The sequence below is a fragment of the Megalobrama amblycephala genome, linkage group LG6, assembly GCF_018812025.1.
Source record: "Megalobrama amblycephala isolate DHTTF-2021 linkage group LG6, ASM1881202v1, whole genome shotgun sequence".
NCBI lineage: Eukaryota > Metazoa > Chordata > Actinopteri > Cypriniformes > Xenocyprididae > Megalobrama > Megalobrama amblycephala.
Window position 1 is genome coordinate 44,811,354 of NC_063049.1, and position 19,081 is coordinate 44,830,434.

Consider the following 19,081-nt stretch of genomic DNA (forward strand, 5'->3'; position numbering starts at 1 on the left):
GTGCATGTCAATTTTAATATATTTGATCATATAGTGTTTATCTCAAAGGGCTCTTCCTTCTTTTTTTTTAAATAACTAATAAGCTTTAGTTATTTATATTTTAGTTTATTCATAGTATTTTATTATGGCATTCCATTCAAAATAGGAAAAAAATTACACCATTCCAGACATCATACTGTTAACAGAAACAAAGATCATGAAAATCATTTTCATTAAAATGCAGTTGATTCATATTCATAACTGCAGTGTGTCACAGTAGTGCCCTTGTGAAAAAGAAGTGTTCTTAATTGTATTGCCTGAAGTGTACTTCAAATCTTCTAATCTTCAAAAGACACTACATTTTGTACTTTTTTCCAGAAATGCTCATCAGTTGCTAAAAAAACTCTAACTAATTGCATTGCATCCTAACTATCATGCATTTAAGAGTCCAAAGACATACATTCAATATATTCTTTTGAAGTATATTATTTTTGCAATAAGATGTACCCTTATTAAAAGTATGCTACTTCTTTTTCACAAGGGCGATGATGTCATGAAGATGAGCACATGGGAGGCAAAGCCTGAAACCAATAAACGCAGGCAAAACGGGGGGTTTGACGACCTTCACAAGGTCAAAATACAGCATAACCGACGCCACATGCTGAGGACACCAGCGGCTTCAACGAACCCTGCTAATGCTGCTGAGTGAAGCTCAAATCCCAAGAGATCTGAGACCTGAACATCTGCAGCAATGAGCAGAGAGACGTTAACAAACTGAGATACAGCAAAACAGGAGGAAAAGTCAACAGAGTGATTAGACACATGACTAAAGTCTCTATGAAGTGATACTGAGAAATGCATGAAATTAATTCTCATTAATAAGTGTGCAGATCATTTTAGGATCTTATTACTGGCACCATACGCACAAACCGAAATAAGAGCAATAACTGCAAACACTCGAAATAAGGGAATCTGCTCAATCAGTGAAAGTGATAGAGATGATCTCAAATGTAAAAAAAAAAGTTCAAACCTCTAAAAGTAGAACATTTAAAAAGTTAGCTGGTAATACTTTACACTCGTTTACGCTCCTGACGTTTAAAAAATGTGGTGCTCCCATTGAGAACAATTGGAAAAGTACGCTAGGCACTGGAAAAAATGCTTTTGGTATTTATCAACACTTGAATGTGGGTAAGTTTCATAAAAAAAGCAACATTTTGAGCAAAAAGCTGAGAAAACTGCATTTTTGTCAGAGACTTTATGCAGATGGGATTTAGAGCGATGATCAAAACACAGATGGAGTAGATCAAGTCCATCAACACCTCAAAGCTTCACAGTCATATAGCTCGTCTTTGATTTATATGCTGTTTAATTTTTGATGATCATGTTATTTATGTGCGTCAGCAATGCTTCTATTGCTTGTTTCTGCTTCGTCTGTGTTTTGATCCAGAGATTCTGTACTCTTTCAGGAGATGCCTAACAGCGACCCCTACCACATAACAGTGAAAACCTGAGTTAATATATGTGCCGCAATGTTGAAATTGTGTAATAAAACATGGGGAGACTCTTGAACCTCAGAGTGAGAAAAATTTATTGATAAAGACAAGCAAATATAAACACAAATGGACAGCAGTAGTAGTAAAGTGAGATTTGTGTCTTATAAAAAATATAAACAATAAAACCTCACAAATAACATTTTCTTTAAAAACTGACACTGAAAGAGAGACAGCAGAAGCTCTAATAATCATTAGCATTTATTATGACTAAATACTTTAAGAACCTTTAAAGTTCAAAATTCTGCTTCAGATTTCAATACTTTCTGAAAAAGATGAACACATATAGCCATAAATTAATAAATCTCACAAATATTTATATATGCAGAAAAAGTTAGTGAGAAATGAGACCATTAGGTACCTGATGTGTGAATTTGTGCTTGATGTTGTTCAGCTCTTCTGGATCTGATTTCATAAACCACAAGAATGACAGTAGCCACGCCCACCAGAGCAGAGAGGACCAATCGGATCACAGCTTCAGTAGGACCACAACAGTGGACAGAGTCTGAGGAATAAAAACATCAAACTGAGATCAGCTCAGTAACCAAGACTGATCAAATCAGAGCATTTAAAAAAATGTAATAGAAAGTAAATTTACGGTAATTAGTAATTTTAACTAAGTAGTCATGATAAGATACTTATTTAGATCTAGCTGTAATAAATAAAAGATGTGAAACTGATATATAAATCACTGTAGACAGTGAGACGGATAAAAATAAGTATTGCTAGTTTATAATCTCCAGCATGTTCAGTTGTGGTGTTTGTGAATAAATATGTAAATAGCTGGTAAAAACAAGAATATTTGAAGGACAGGACAAATTATCTCTACTCACCATAGACAGAAACACTAAATGCTTTTAATGAGTATCTCTGTGAAACCCTCATCAGTAGTTTATAATGTCCAGCATATTCAGTTGTGATGTCTGTGATGGTCAGAGATCCAGTTTGATTGTCCAGCTTCAGTCTGTCTCTGAATCTCCCATCAAGAACATCATCATATACAGTGATTCTGTCAACCCGTTTATTGATTTCAGCTATTAAAGTGTTTCCAAACCTCCACTGAATCACATCATCATCCTTCATTTCAGTAAGATCAGAGTTTAGAGTGACTGAATCTCCCTCCAACACTGATATTTCATCTGTATCACCAAACAGAGAACAAACAGAAACAGAGTTTGTAGCAGAGAGAGATTTTAAATAACTTCATGATTGCTTTTAAAAGTAAATAATTTGATATATTTAATTTTCAAATAATATCAGACAGAAAAAAAGCAAAGTGGTGTTTGGATTAATAATTGTATCTGGTGATTAAAACATAAAATGATGAAACGTCTCGGTTACGTATGTAACCTTAGTTCCCTGAATAGGGAACAAGACGCTAGGGAGCGTCTCATTCCCTATTCAGGGAACTAAAGTTACATACGTAACCGAGACGTTCCCTTTCAAGGGAACTTGCGCTGCGACAGTCCCAAGGTCACCATATGAGCAAGTGACCGTTCGTGTGAGGCCGAAGCGCACAACTCACAGTAGCACCTGCGCCCCTGGAGTGGAGCCGAGGTCTAATTCATAAAACCTCATGAATGTGTGCAGTGAGGACCAGCCTGCCGCATCACAAACATCTTGAAGGGATACCCCCGAAATAAAAGCCTTAGAGGCAGCCATACTTCTTGTAGAGCGAGCCCTAACAGCCAATGGTGAAGGCTGTCCAGCCGACTAATAAGCCAGTGAGATGGCCTCGACCACCCACTTGCTCATTATCTGCTTAGATGTGGGGAGAACTTTCCTAGGTGACCTGAAACAGACTTTCTCCACATGGCAGCTCTGTGATCATAAGCATCCAGTGCTCTAACTGGGCACAGCAGATTAAGCTTTTCCTGGTCCGACATTGAAAATGGAGGAGGACAGAAGGCCTGCAGCACAATAGGTCTCACAGTATTAGTCAGGACCTTAGGTATATATCCCGGTCTGGGATGTAAGAAAGCCTTAACCATACCAGGCACAAATTCGAGGCACGATGGAGATACCGACAGGGCTTGAATGTTTCCAATTCTCTTAAGAGACGTAATAGCAAGAAGAAACACTGTCTTTAGTGTGAGAAATTTCTCTGGAACCTCTTCGATGGGCTCGAAGGGGGCCATAGAAAGGCCTTGTAACACTATGGCCAAATCCCAAGCCAGTACTCTCGTGCTAAATGCAGGTCTGAGCCTCAAAGTGCCACGGAGCAAACGAGTTATAAGCGGGTGTCTCCCCAAAGATACCCCACTTAAAGGAGCGTGGTGAGCAGCTAAGGCTGCAACGTACACCTTCAGTGTGGAGGGGGATAGCACTGCAGAAAATCTTTCATGTAAGAATACCAGCACCATGCCAACGGGGCAGTTCCCACTGGTGATTTTTGCACTATGAAGTGAATAATTTCCACTTCAGGGAGTAAAGTTTCCTCATGGAGGGAGTTCTAGATTGGAGAATGGTCTCAACAACCTCAGTTGAGAGACCAGAGCTTATGAGCTGTGCCCCCTCAGAGGCCATGCCCACAGCTTCCATAACTCCAGGCGGGGGTGAAAGATCAACCCGCTCGCCTGAGAGAGAAGGTCCTTCCTGATCGGAATCTCCATCGGAGAGCCGTCTAACAAGAACATCAGGTCCGAGAACCAAACTCAGGCCGGCCAGAACGGGGCTACAAATAACAGACGGGCCCCCGTCCCGGCGAACTCTCTCCAGAACTTCCAGGAGCAATTGGGGGAAATGCGTACAGCGGTAACATCGGCCACGGCTGTACCATAGCATCCAGCCCAAGAGGTGCTGGGCTTGACATTGAGAACCACAGTGGACAGTGAATCGTCTCTCGAGACACAAACAGATCCACTTGGGCTTTGCTGTAGTTCTCCCATAGGAGCTTCACCACCTCGGGGTGAAGTCTCCACTCTCCGGGCCTCTGCCGCTGCCTCGACAGGATGTCTGCTCCCACATTGAGGTACCCAGGGATGTACACTGCTCTGATGGAGAGCAGCTTCCCCTGGGACCACAGGAGGATCTGATGTGCCAGTTTGTATAACGGGCGCGATCTCAGACCCCCCTGGTGATTTATATATGAGACTACCGATGTGTTGTCTGATCGAACTAGCACATGATGGTCCCTGGGGTCTGGAAGGAAGTGTTTCAGTGCTAGAAACACTGCCAACATCTCCAGGCAGTTTATGTGCCAAGAGAGATGATGGTCCTGCCATAGACCCTGAGTCGAGCGACCACTCATGATCGCCCTCCAGCCCGTGAGGGATGCATCTGTCGTTAGTGTGACGCGACGACCAAGAGCTCCCAACACATGTCCCTGGGACAGAAACCAAATTTGCTTCCATATAACTAGAGCACGAAGGCATCGCCACGTGACCCTGATCATACGAAAAAGATTCTCCCTCAGTGAGAACCCCTTGGTTTTGAGCCACCACTACAGTGGTCTCATGTTCAGCAGGCCAAAAGGTATCACGTTGGATGCTGCTGCCATAAGACCTAACAGTCTCTGGAACTGTTTTACAGTGAGTGACTGGCCTATTTTTATGTCTGAAACGGTCGAGAGAATCGATGTTATGCAGGCCGGAGATAGGCGAGCGCACATGACATTCGAATCCCACACCACGCCTAGATAAGTGGTCCTCTGAGCTGGAGAAAGCACACTTTTCTTTGCGTTTAATCTCAACTGCAATCTTTTCATGTGAGCGAGAACAACATCTCGATGTTGAACTGCCATCTGCTCTGATTGAGCCAGAATCAACCAATCGTCTATGTAGTTTAGTATGCGACAAAGCCGCGTCTACACATTTGGTGAAGGTGCGGGGTGACAATGCTAGGCCGAAGGGAAGAACTTGATATTGGAATGCTTCGCCCCCGAAAGCAAACCTTAGGAACTTCCTGTGTTGGGGGAGGATTGATACATGGAAGTATGCATCTTTTAGATCTATCATGACAAACCAGTCCTTGGATCTGATCTGTGACACAATGTGCTTTACCGTCAGCATCTTGAACTTGAGCTTTGCTACTGTTTGGTTTAACTGACGCAGATCTAAAATTGGACGCAATCCCCCGTTTTTCTTTGGCACAATGAAATATCGGCTGTAAAACCCTGGTGGGAGGAGGAACCCTTTCTATAGCCTCCTTTCGCAGAGGAGTCTGTACCTCTTGTGCCATCACCAGAGCCTGCTCAGGACCAACCACAGTGGGTAGGACCCCGTTGAATCGGGGTGGGCGTGATCTGAACTGAATTGCATACCCCTGAGATATATTTGACAGCCCTTTCCACTCTGTCAGAAATTCTACTAAGAGTATCAGCCACTCGAGGCTGGTCTCTGGTGAAATATGGGCAGCCAGCACAGTGCCCTGAAGCGGAACCCCGGCAGGGAACAACTGGCTTGGCTGCACTGGAGGGCGAACCACTGCGCCACGGCATTGCGGCGGGATTGGCAGAGCACCCCCTGGAGGGTACCGAAGACAGACAGGCACCGTTGGAAGAGGTGAACGCCGCTTGACTTCGGAGGGGACTTCTTTGAAGAAGCCCTCTTAGCAGCAATGACGGCCCTCAGATCCGTCTTGCCCTTTGAGGTCTTCGCCTGTGAGCGTTGTCCCTCATCCCAACTCCTCGGAGGGGGAGTACGGGTAGCAACACTCTACTTCTGGTGTTGTTTGTGCATGTGTGAGGAGCTCGTGCTCGGCTTTGGCTGCTCCCGCCCAGCAGCCACAAGGACTTGGGATCAGCGGGGAAGAAACTGCTGAAGAGCTGCAGCTTGTTTCTTTGATTCCATGAACCTCTCGGTGACAGATGAAATAGCATCACCGAAAATGGCAGAGGGACTTAGTGGGGCGTCAAGTAGGAAGGACTTATCCTTATCCTTAATCTCGGTCAGGGTCAGCCATAAATGCCGCTCCGTGGCCACTAGGGCTGCCATAGACCGGCCGATTAATTTGCCCGTCTCCTTCGTGGCACGGAGGGCTAAGTCAGCTGACTGACACAGTTCTTGTATCATATCCATCCCCACTACATCACTCTCTCCCAAGTCCTTGAACAGGTCAGCTTGTAGTATTGACATAGTGTGCAAGCATGCTGCTGCCTGACCTGCAACCGAGTACGCTTTGCCCACCAGCGCTGAAGTGGCTTTCAATGGCTTGGTGGGCAATGTCGGGGCTTTTAGGGACGATGAATGAGGAGAGAGATGGCTCGCAAGTGTCTCTTCTGCCTTCGGCATCGCCCCATAACCATGCCGTCTCATACCAACCACATTGCTGTATGTGGATGTCTGTGGTGTATAGACAAGATATGAGACCGGCTTCTTCCACGACCTTGACACCTCAGTGTGGAGGTCTGGAAAATATGGTAAGCCCCAACGTGGAGGTTGATCTGATCTAGATGGCAGGAAGCGCTCATCTAGCTTACTTCTGACTTGTTACTCTTGTTTCTCGGCCGGCCAGTCAATGTTCAATCTAGCTACAGCACGAGTCAACACCTCCACTAGCTCCTCACTCGCAGGAGAATGAAGTGGTGAGTCTTCAACTTCTCCTGTGGTCACACTTACAATGTCCAATTCCTCAGAACTGAACGCCATTAATGTGACTGTGTCAAGCGGAGCAGAAGAAACCGCAACGCGTGCTTCCTGACTCCGAACTGACACGTAGGAAGCAGCGGGTGAGGGTCAAGATAGGGCTGGGCCCATCTCTAACTACATCCATCTGTGAACCCCAGGACATGAGGCGCCGCCCTGCCTCGGCAGAAGCGGGACCCGAGCCCTGAGGAACGCGAACCGAGCCACTCTCCTTGAAGAGAGCTCGGCGGGAGCGCAGCGTTCTCAACGGTAGCTGCTCACAATGCACACAGGCAGTTCCCTCGAGAGCTGCCTGGGCATGCTGCACTCCCAGACAAACAACACAAAATTAATGTGTATCCCCACTCATAATAAAACGGGGGCAGGGATGAACACACTTCTTGAATGTTTGTTCGCTCGCCATAATACTGATAATATCAGAGACAGACAACAATAAATATAACAGACAAGATCACACATAGCGCTTGCTGAAGACACAGAAGCTGAATGAGAGTGTTTTCGGGTAAGGCTTTATAGTTCCTCACCCACCTATGACGTTCCATCTCCCTATTGGACAGATTTCATACGTGCTTCACGACACAATCACGCAGAGGTGTTCCCACAGCGATTGACGCAGCGCGAGGGAACAAATATTTAACTCACCAAAGACAGTGAGAAAGAACTCAGTGTTCCTAAAGTTGATCTTTCGTTTATAATCTCCAGCATGTTCAGTTGTGATGTTTGTGATGGTCAGAGATCCAGTTTGATTGTCCAGCTTCAGTCTGTCTCTGAATCTCCCATCAAGAACATCATATACAGTGAATCTGTCGGCCGTTACATTGATTTCAGCTATTAAAGTGCTTCCAAATCTCCACTGAATCACATCATCATCCTTCATTTCAGTAAGATCAGAGTTTAGAGTGACTGAATCTCCCTCCTTCACTGTCACTGACATGACTGATCCCAATACCAAAACACACAGAAGAAACACAATACTGTGAAATCACAATGTTTTACTACATTAAATAGTTTAAAATGTCAGTTTGAAATAAACAATATCATAAAACAACAAAACAAACAAAATTATGGATGAATTAATTTAAATTTTGTCCTTAAAAACAGGTTAAACAATTTTTTTAACCTCACCAAATATATCGACATTGAACTTTTTCTTTCTCACACTGTTGACCTCTAGTGTATAAGATCCAACATGTTCAGTTGTGATGTCTGTGATGGTCAGAGATCCAGTTTGTTTGTCCAGCTTCAGTCTGTCTCTGAATCTCCCATCAAGAACATCATCATATACAGTGATTCTGTCAACCCTTTTATTGATTTCAGCTATTAAAGTGCTTTCATTTCCAAACCTCCACTGAATCACATCAACATCTTTCATTTCAGTATAATCAGAGTCTAGAGTGATATAAGATCCCTCCGACACTGACGCTGACACTGACATCCGTCCTGTAAAACCAAAAACACACACAGAAGAAACACAAACAGGGTTTGTCACAGATTGATACTGTGAAATCACCTCACAATGTTTTACTAAATTAAATTGTTTAAAATGTCAGTATGAAATGAACAATATCATAAAATGACAAAAGAAACAAAATTATACATGAATTAATTAAAATGTTGTCATTAAAAAACAGGTGAAACCATTTTTTTTAACCTCACCAAGGGTACAGACATTGAACATTTTCTTTCTCACACTGTTGATCTCTAGTGCATAAGATCCAGCATGTTCATCTGTGGTGTATGTGATGGTCAGAGATCCAGTTTTATAATTCAGCTTCAGTCTGTCTCTGAATCTCCCATCAAGAACATTATCATATACAGTTATTCTGTCGTTATTGATTTCAGCTATTAAAGTGTTTCCAAACCTCCACTGAATCACATCATCATCCTTCATTTCAGTAAGATCAGAGTTTAGAGTGGTATAAGATCCCTCCTTCACTGACACTGACATCCGTCCTGTAAAACCAAAAAAACACAAAGAAGAAACACAAACAGGATTTGTCAGATTAATACTGTGAAATCACTTCACAATGTTTTACTAAATTAAATTGTTTAAAATTTCAGTTTGAAATAAACAGCAAATGACAAAAGAAACAAAATTATGGATGAATTAATTTAAACTTTGCCATTAAACAACAGGTTAAACTTTTCTTCTTTTTTTTTAACCTCACCATGGATAAAGACTTCAAACTTTTTCTTTCTCACACTGTTGATCTCTAGTGTATAATCTCCAGCATGTTCAGTTGTGAAGCTTGTGATGGTCAGAGATCCAGTTTGATTGTCCAGCTTCAGTCTGTCTCTGAATCTCCCATCAAGAACATCATCATATACCGTGATTATGTCGGCCCGTTTATTGATTTCAGCTATTAAAATGTTTCCAAACCTCCACTGAATCACATCATCTTTCATTTCAGTAAGATCAGAGTTTAGAGTGACTGAATCTCCCTCCTTCACTAACAGTGACTTCATTTCTGTAACACAAAAAAAGACAAAAAAAGAAAAGAAAAAAAGGATTAATATTTATAAATAATAGGGATGTCCCGATCACGTTTTTTTGCCCTCGAGTCCGAGTCCGAGTCATTTGATTTTGAGTATCTACCGATACCGAGTCCCAATCCGATACTTCTATAATACATAAAAAAGAATAAAGAAGAGCGCAAAAACAGATCCAGGATCCAGGAACAGTGTTTTTCAGGTTTTTCAGGTATCTAACAGTAGTTTTCACGTACAGAAAATGGATAAAGTAATCAAATATAAAATATCACTGCATATTATCTTTACTGTATAAAATAAATAAAGATTAATCATTATTGAAGTTACAAAAACTATTCAGTCAAGAGCAGTGAGTGATTTCTTTGTTATTTGTTGTTTGATTTAACATTAAAAATAGGCAGCAGGAATAGTTTTTTTCCCTATAAGACATGCACGATCCAGTACATATACTGTTCCACATGCACTGTCTTTCTCGACTAATATATGTTCACTTAAGACATAACTGACTATGTTTGCTAGGATACTCGACAAGACGGGCATGTTGACATAATTTTTGTATGAATTTGTCCGCTGAAGCGCAAGACTTGAAAGAGAACTCAGTATTTGCGCGCTGACTGAAATAAGCGTGTGCGCGCTTCGGATGAGCGCACACAAATCTTCTCACAGCGCGTACGAGTTCTCTTTCGCGCCTTGTTCTTGAAGGTTTAAATCAGCAAGGCTTAAATTAGTTAATTTAAACACAGATAGCAACGTGTGCTGTTCAGGTCTCACCTGCGCTCGCGCTATCAACGGAGATGACAGCGTAAATGACTGGACATTACAGCAGACGGCACTTGCAGTGAACAGTTTACAAAGAGTAACTGTTTTGTCCACGCTTTCTGATTATCGTTGTTGTAATGTTTTGTGCATCCATCGACTGAAACATACATTATCTGAACTCTGTCTGTCTGTTTTCCACGTTGCTATTTTAAACAAACCATATTAACCAATAGATGCGTCGTCATTCTAGATGGACCGCGGTGCAAGTGCGTACCGAACCGAGAGTGGAGAACCGTTGCACCCCTAATACATATATATCCGAGTCCTGATCGGGAGGTAACGTCCGATTCCGATCGAGTCTGAAACCACGTGATCGGGCCCGATTTCCGATCGCGTGATCGGATCTGGACATCCCTAATAAATAACAAATTGTGTATGAATTAAATTTTAAATAGTGATAAAAAATAAAACAAATATTAAACTCACCAAAAACATGGAGAATGAAAAACTTTCTCACACTGTTGATCTTTAGTTTATAATCTCCATCATGTTCAGTTGTGATGTTTGTGATGGTCAGAGATACAGTTTGATTGTCCAGCTTCAGTCTGTCTCTGAATCTCCCATCAAGAACATCATCATATACAGTGAATCTGTTGTTATCGATTTCAGCTATTAAAGTGTTTCCAAACCTCCACTGAATCACATCATCATCCTTCATTTCAGTAAGATCAGAGTTTAGAGTGACTGAATCTCCCTCCTTCACTGTCACTGTCTTCCATCCTGTAACACAAAAAAAAGAAAAACAAAAGGAAAGAAAAAAAGGATTAATATTTATAAATAACAAATTGTGTATTAATTAAATTTTAAATGGTGATAAAAAATAAAACAGGTGAAACAAATATTAAACTCACCAAAAACATGGAGAATGAAAATCTTTCTCACAATGTTGTTCTCTAGTGCATAAGATCCATCATGTTCATCTGTGATGTTTGTGATGGTCAGAGATCCAGTTTGTTTGTCCAGCTTCAGTCTGTCTCTGAATCTCCCATCAAGAACATCAGCATATACAGTGAAATCTGTCGACCCGTTTATTGATTTCAACTATTAAAGTGTCTTCAAACCACCACAGAATCTCCTCATCATATTTAATTTCAGTAAGATCAGAGTTTAGAGTGACTGAATCTCCCTCCTTCACTGACACCATTTCTGTAACACAAAAAAAGAAAAAAAAAAAGAAAAGAAAAAAAGGATTAATATTTATAAATAACAAATTGTGTATGAATTAAATTTTAAATGGTGATAAAAAATAAAACAGGTGAAACAAATATTAAACTCACCAAAAACATGGAGAATGAAACTCTTTTCCACACTGTTGATCAGTAGTTTATAATCTCCAGCTTGTTCAGTTGTGATGTTTGTGATGGTCAGAGATCCAGTTTGTTTGTCCAGCTTCAGTCTGTCTCTGAATCTCCCATCAAGAACATCATCATATACAGTGAATCTGTCGTCCCGTTTATTGATTTCAGCCATTAAAGTGTTTCCAATCAAAAACACCCACTGAATCACATCATCATCCTTCATTTCAGTAAGATCAGAGTTTAGAGTGACTGAATCTCCCTCCTTCACTGACACTGACTCCTCTTCTTCATTATCATCAGATGAACCTGAAGAACAGAGTTTTCATTAAAGCTTTAAAATTACTTGATGTTGGTTTGGTAAGTTTCACTAAAACACTTTTAATAATTTAAATGTGATGTTAATAATGTTCTGCAGACGGAGGACGGATGGCTCTGTGAACGCTAAACTCTCGCGAGACGGTGCGTGATTGAACATGGCAGCGCGTTGCTGCTGGAAGTCAGCAAACTTTTGCCTTTGTTTGTTTATTTGTTTGTTCACTTCACCTCCCACAAATACAATAAACTGGATTACAATTCAGACCTGGATCATCTAGAAGACTACATCGACGAATGCTACAATAGACTCTGCATCATGGGACGTTCTCAAAAAGGACGCATCTTCCTCACCCACATCTCCGCACCCCCTGTGCTGTACTGAGGTAAGCGACAGGTAAGCACGCAGCATGAGGGACAACCTGATTTTCACCGGCATCGCAGGATCACCCGCTGACGAACCCGAGAAAGCAGTCAAGGATTTTATGGTTAAAAAGCTCAAAATCCCAACAGAAACTGTCAACAACATCACTTTTCACCATGTTCACCGTCTGGGAAAAAAACTCAGTAACGCCACCCGACCTTGCCCAATCATTGTTAAATTCGAACATTTTAAACAAAAAGAATTGGTTCATCGGCAGGGCAAACAGTTAAAGGACACTCACTATGGACTTAACGACCAGTTTCCACAAGAAATCATCCATAGACGTAAACAGCTAATCCCAATCCGCAAGCAAATGATAAAAGAAGGCAAAAGTGCAATACTTACAGTGGACAAATTGTACATTGATGGACAGTTATTCAAAGACAAGGACATCACCCCCTGGCTCTACTAGAACCCTTCCCTCAACAATATCATCCCAGCCATAATATATTATCTCCCCACCCATTTCTTGTATCTATAATATAATGCACCTATGTCTCGCTGCACTACACAAGTATGCACCTCAGTCACCTATGTTTTGTTTTTCAAACTTTGTGTTTTTTGTTTTATTATGTGCTTTGTTGTAAATGCTTATGTTTGTCTAGTGCTATTATGTTCTGTTTTGTATGTTCGGCACAATTCATTTACATATATATGTCAGTATAGAAATATTAGCTCAACATGCAACTCAAATTCATAACCTGGAACATCCATGGCGTTAGCTCTCAGACAAAAAAAATAAATAAATAAAGTTCTCAACTATTTGGATAATCTACAGGCAGATATATGTTTACTACAAGAAACACACCTTGCAGAATCAAAACAAAACACCCTAAGATCAGCACAATTCACTCACTCATTTTCGGCCACTTATAATTCAAAACAAAGAGGAGTATGTATCTTGATAAGCAAAAAATTTGTTCATAACACAACTATTTCAGACCCAGAAAGACGCTTTATTATCATAAACATAACAATTAACAATAACCCAGTAACAATTGCCAACATTTACAGCCCAAATTCAGATAACCCCCACACTTTTTTTTCTTCCATTTCAAATTTTTCCAAAGGCCCAGTAATTATAGGAGGCGATTTTAACACTGTAATTGACCCATCACTTGACAGATCCACAAGTAATAAAAGACACTGGCAATCCACTGACACAATAATACAGTCCATGAGAGATTTTGGCCTTGGCGATGGTTGGAGGCTACAGCATCCAACTGACAGAGAATATACATTTACTCACCAGTTCATCACAGCTACTCTTTCCTAACTAGCAATCATACCAAATATCTCTGAGCACAAAATCCACTCCATCAGCATCAGTGATCATGCTCCAGTAACATTCATATGGAATCCAGCTAATTTACATAAACACATCAGTAGATGGCGCTTTAACATATCACTCCTTAAAGACCCAGGGCCTTATTTTAACTATCTAAACGCAAAGTGTAAAGCGCACGGCGCAGGTGCACTCAGGGCGTGTCCAAATCCACTTTTGCTATTTTAACGACGGAAAAACGGTCCGTGCTCTGGGGGCGCATTTTTGAAATGGGTTATCCCTATTCTCTTAATGAGTAATGGGCGTAACATTCAATAAACCAATCAGAGTGCCATCTCCCATTCCCTTTAAGAGCGAGATGCGCTGGCGCCATGGCGGAATATCTATTTACATGGCGGAATTTGTTGGCGGAAAAGCTGAACGCTTTTCAAGCGAAGAAACCGATCTGCTCGTGCGTGAAGTTAAAATGGGCTTGCAAATGCAGGCTTTCAAATAGCTCCGCGCGATGAGTCAGTTTATATGTGTGTGTATTGGCACGATTGTTCAATTAATTAGCCAATTTTGTTCATCATTATAAGTAGTAATAGGCTGAAAAGTAGTAAGAGGCTGAAAATAGGTAGCCTAATTCTAATACACGCAATGACTATTCATCATTACATTTTTACATTTATGTAGCCTAAACAATAATATTCTTTTACACTGTAATCCTTTTGTTTTTAATATTTGGCATGTTTGTGTGACGCGCATCCCTGTGTGTAATAAACAAAGTCAACGCGCACTGTGGACACGCCCAGAGGCGCAGTTTCTACCAACGCGCTCTAACAAAAAAATATTACGCCATTGACTTTAGACTTTAGACCAGGTTTGAGTTGGTCTATGGCGCAGTCTATTTTCAGCTCCTTAAAATAGCAATGCGCCGGCAATGCACCTGAACACACCTCTTTTTTAGACCAGCACGCCCATGGGCGCACTAACTGGCGCAAATGCATTTACTAATTTAAGGACGTGGCGCTGAACGGGAAAACGCGAACGGCGCCGGACGCAAACTAGCAAACACACTTGCGCTGCGCCTTGCATCGCATTGCGCCGGGTGTATTATAGGGTTTGACAGTTATCTTAAAGAGTGTGGACATCCTTCCTAGAAATAAACGACACAACAAAGTTATCAGCTTCATTACTTTGGGAAACAGGCAAATCGGTATTACGAGGTAAAATCATTTCGTTCTCCGTCCATAAAAAGAAAATAGAAGAAATCAGACTAGAAAATAAAATAAAAGAACATGAAATCTTACATGAAAATAACCAAACAGAAGTAATATATAATGAATTAAGAGAACAAAAATTCCTGCTAAACGAAATCATAAATAAAAAAACTCAATTTCTAATTCACAGATTCCATCAAGAAGCCTACCAATCATAGCAATAAATCCAGTAAATATTTGGCCAATCAGATTAAAAGAAACAGAGAAAAATTAACAATTGCAACTATTAAGGACTCAGCAGGGAAGCCTACCAACTCTCCACAAAAAATAAATACAATACTTCGAAACTTCTATGCTAAACTATAATAATAACAGAAGAAAAGATGATATTAATTCATTTTTCAATAATATTCAACTCCCCAAACTTAACACCGAACAAATCAGCGCACTGGATAAACCAATCATAGAAAAAGAACTCCATATCGCCCTATAGTAGAATGCCTAACAATAAAGCACCAGGACCCAATAAAGCACTTCCCTGCTGAGTTCTATAAACACTTCTGGTCCATTTTATCTCCATTATTCATCAGAGCAATAACGGAAATAAAAGAAAATTCAAGATTACCAGTGCACATGAACACAGCCACTATTTCACTTATCCCTAAACCTAATAAAGATCCAACCCTTCCGTCAAACTACCGTCCTATATCCACCCGGATCAGACTGGTTTTATTAAAGGTAGGCAGGCATCCAACAACACACGCAGACTATATGATTTAATCCATTATTCATCACTACAACAGGAAAATACCATTATAGTCACTTTAGATGCAGAAAAAGCTTTCGACAGAGTCAACTGGAACTTTTTATTTACCACATTACAAAAATTTGGCTTTGGTGAGTTGTTTATTAATTGGATTAAAATTTTATACACAGCACCTTCTGCCACAGTCACAACCAACGGACTAACATCACAAAGCTTCACACTGCACAGGGGGACTAGGCAAGGATGCCCACTCTCTCCTTCTTTATTCACCATCTTCATTGAACCCTTAGCAGCAGCCATCCGTCAGAACCCGCTCATCAGAGGAATCCACTCACCCCAAACACAACATAAGATTAGTTTATATGCTGATGACATTTTACTCTTTTTGCAAAATCCTCAATCATCTCTGCAAGAAATAATTAAAACCATTGATTTATACTCTACAATATCAGATTATGTAATAAATTGGAATAAATCTTCAATTCTTTCACTACATCAAACCAAATGGGATGTGGTAGCCCAGGTATCACCCATTCCTCTATGCCAACACAACATGTGTCACTGAGCACAAAATGAAGCTTCTGCCATGACCATCTCAGTCCCCTGACCTGAACCCTAAAGAAAATGAGTGGAGTGAACTGAAGAGAAGAAGCACCAACATGGAGCTGGAATCTGAAGGATCTGGAGAGATGGTCTCTGATCTGTTGTCAGGTGTTCTCCAAACTCATCAGGCATTATAGGTGAAAACTCAGAGCTGTTATCTTGGGAAAAGGAGGTTGCAAAAAGTTTTGAATAAAAGGGTGCCAATAATTGTGGCCAACGTGTTTTGGAGAAAAACATTTATTTCATAATGTAAGTTTCCCCCCACTTTCAATTATTTTCCTTACATGAAAGGTTAGAATTTTGTGAATTTTTTTAATGAAAGATCAAAAGGATAAACAATGCAGATTTATTTTCACAGCTGCTTTTGCTCATAATTACTAAGGGTGCCAATAATTGTGGAGGGCACTGTATTTATTCTCAATGATCCCAACCCAACCTTCTCTCAATTGCTTCAAATCTTTAGGCTCCATCATTACCCGATTCTACTGGAAAAATAAACCACCTCGTATAAAATTAAGCACTTTACAAAAACCCAAATCCTTACACTCTAAAAAATTCTGGGTTAAAACAACCCAAGATGGGTAAAATATGGACAAACCCAGCAAGTTGGGTTAAAAGGCACCTATTATGCCCTCTTTCACATGATGTAATATAAGTCTCTGGTCTGGTCAAGTTTCAGCTTAAAATACCCCACAAATTTGCCCCTATTTGGGGGTGAGCAAAAACATGCCTTTTATTATATTACTATATTGCTGGCTAAAAAAATTAATCAAAAATTGGTTGAAAAATATGGCTGAGTGAAAACAACCCAATCCCTGGTTTTGTCCATATTTAACCCAGCAGTTTTTAGAGTGTAGTAGGATTAGAAGCACCGCATTTTTACCATTACTCACTAGCAAACCAACTTCAATACATATATAAATGGATTCACCCGACTCAGTCAGACATTATATGGCTAGACATAGAACAATCACTCTGCAAAAACTTGCACATATCAGACATCCCATTTCTTAGTCAGTCCATTAAACACCACCCATGTTTCAAAGCACTGACAATAGCCTCTGCCCTGACAGCCTGGTGGAAATATCATCAAATCACAAACTCCAATCAGGCCCCATCTAAACTCACCCCACTCTGGAACAACCCTGATTTCACAAGCAACAAAAAAACACTCAATTTCAATAAATGGGCACAAAAGGGCATCACACATATAAATCACATTTTTCAGTCTAACAACTTCGTTTCATTTTCCTACTTAGTCCAGGAGTACAGTATCGGGAGCAATCAATTCTTGAATTATCTGCAACTCAAATCTGCTGTTTTATCCAAAATCAACAATAGAACTATCAATCTTCACCTTCCTACCGCATTAGCAGATTTAGTTAATATATCCTCCCCGAAAAAATTACTTTTCAAAATATACAAAATTATAACCAATTCAAATAAAACCATAACTTTACCAACAATTAAATGGGAAGAAGATCTTCCGATTGCTCCTGATACCGACTTCTGGACGCAAATTTGTAAAAATATTTATTCCATGACTAAAAATGCCAACCTTCAGCTCGTACAGTACAAGACTCTTCATAGAACACACTACACTGGGGAAAGGCTGTCTAAAATGGGATTCACATCAATAATTTGCTAACACTGCTCACAAAACTGCCCGGACACATATATCCATGCCACATGGCACTGCTCACCCATTAAACACTTTTGGAAAGATGTCACTGAATCCCTATCCTGCCTCCTGGGCTGCCACATCCCATTATCCCCCTTACTCTGTCTACTGGGCGATCTATCAACTCTCAATCTGGAAATAACAAACAAAAGGATGCTCCTTGTAGCCTTAGCCATCGCCAAGAAAACTATCTTCTTAAACTGGAAATCCCGAAACACTATTCACATAATGCATTGGAAAAATTTGCTCATAGACTACATCTCCCTAGAATCTTTTTCACCTCATTACAACCGTATATCGGAACCACAACACTCCAGATCAGACCTCCTTCAACTATTACAAATCTGACACATCCTGATTAATTGTATTCATTTATTATTATACATACTTATACTTATTATATCATACTTATTAATATTATCAATATCATAGAAACATTTAGCAGTATTGGAATGATGGCGGTGTGATGATGTTTTGCTTAATATAAGTACGGTAATGGTATAATGCATATCTTTAATAATTAAAAAAATAAATAAATAAATAAATAAATAAATGAAAATAATGATAATGATGATTATAATGATGATAATGATAATAATAATGATACTAATAATAATATAAATTTTCTAAAATATAAAAACATAACCAAATCAAATCAACACCTAACATATACCACACATGATTTTAATGCACCGAATGCTGATTTTAATGCACCACACCCTTCTTTTAATGCACCACCTCAGCTTAGGCATACATACAAATAGTAACTGTACTGTGAATGAGAAAACAAAACAAAACAAAAAAAACATGCACACTGACACAGAAGCTAGGAGAGGTGTGGTATGTGTTAGGTATGTGCCATTATTTCATTATTACTATTGCTATTGTCGTTTTATCATTATCTTTGTTATTGTTATTATTATTATTACTGTAATTATTATTAATATCACTGTTGCCGGCATCGCAAAATATCATCATCATCACCTTCTTTAGCATTTCTATTGTTTTTATTACTATTGTTATTATTATTATTATTATTATTATTATTATTGTTAATGTTATTATATTATTATTGATATTATTATTG

General features: G+C 39.9%; 2 protein-coding genes across 2 annotated transcripts in view; both read right to left on the reverse strand.

The window, feature by feature from the left end:
- The window catches only part of LOC125270828, a 455,327-nt gene that overhangs the window by 373,498 nt on the left and 62,748 nt on the right, over nt 1-19,081 (reverse strand). The gene's annotated exons all lie outside the window — the stretch shown is intronic.
- LOC125270826 lies at nt 1,566-11,842 on the reverse strand. Its single transcript, XM_048194810.1, has 10 exons — nt 11,701-11,842; nt 11,275-11,569; nt 10,850-11,143; nt 9,283-9,582; nt 8,771-9,067; nt 8,240-8,554; nt 7,757-8,050; nt 2,363-2,668; nt 1,891-2,034; nt 1,566-1,795 (listed from the first exon to the last, which is right to left on the reverse strand). Exons 3-10 carry the CDS (start codon nt 11,079-11,081, stop codon nt 1,779-1,781), a joined length of 1,905 nt encoding a protein of 634 aa, XP_048050767.1. The 5' UTR covers nt 11,082-11,143; nt 11,275-11,569; nt 11,701-11,842; the 3' UTR covers nt 1,566-1,778.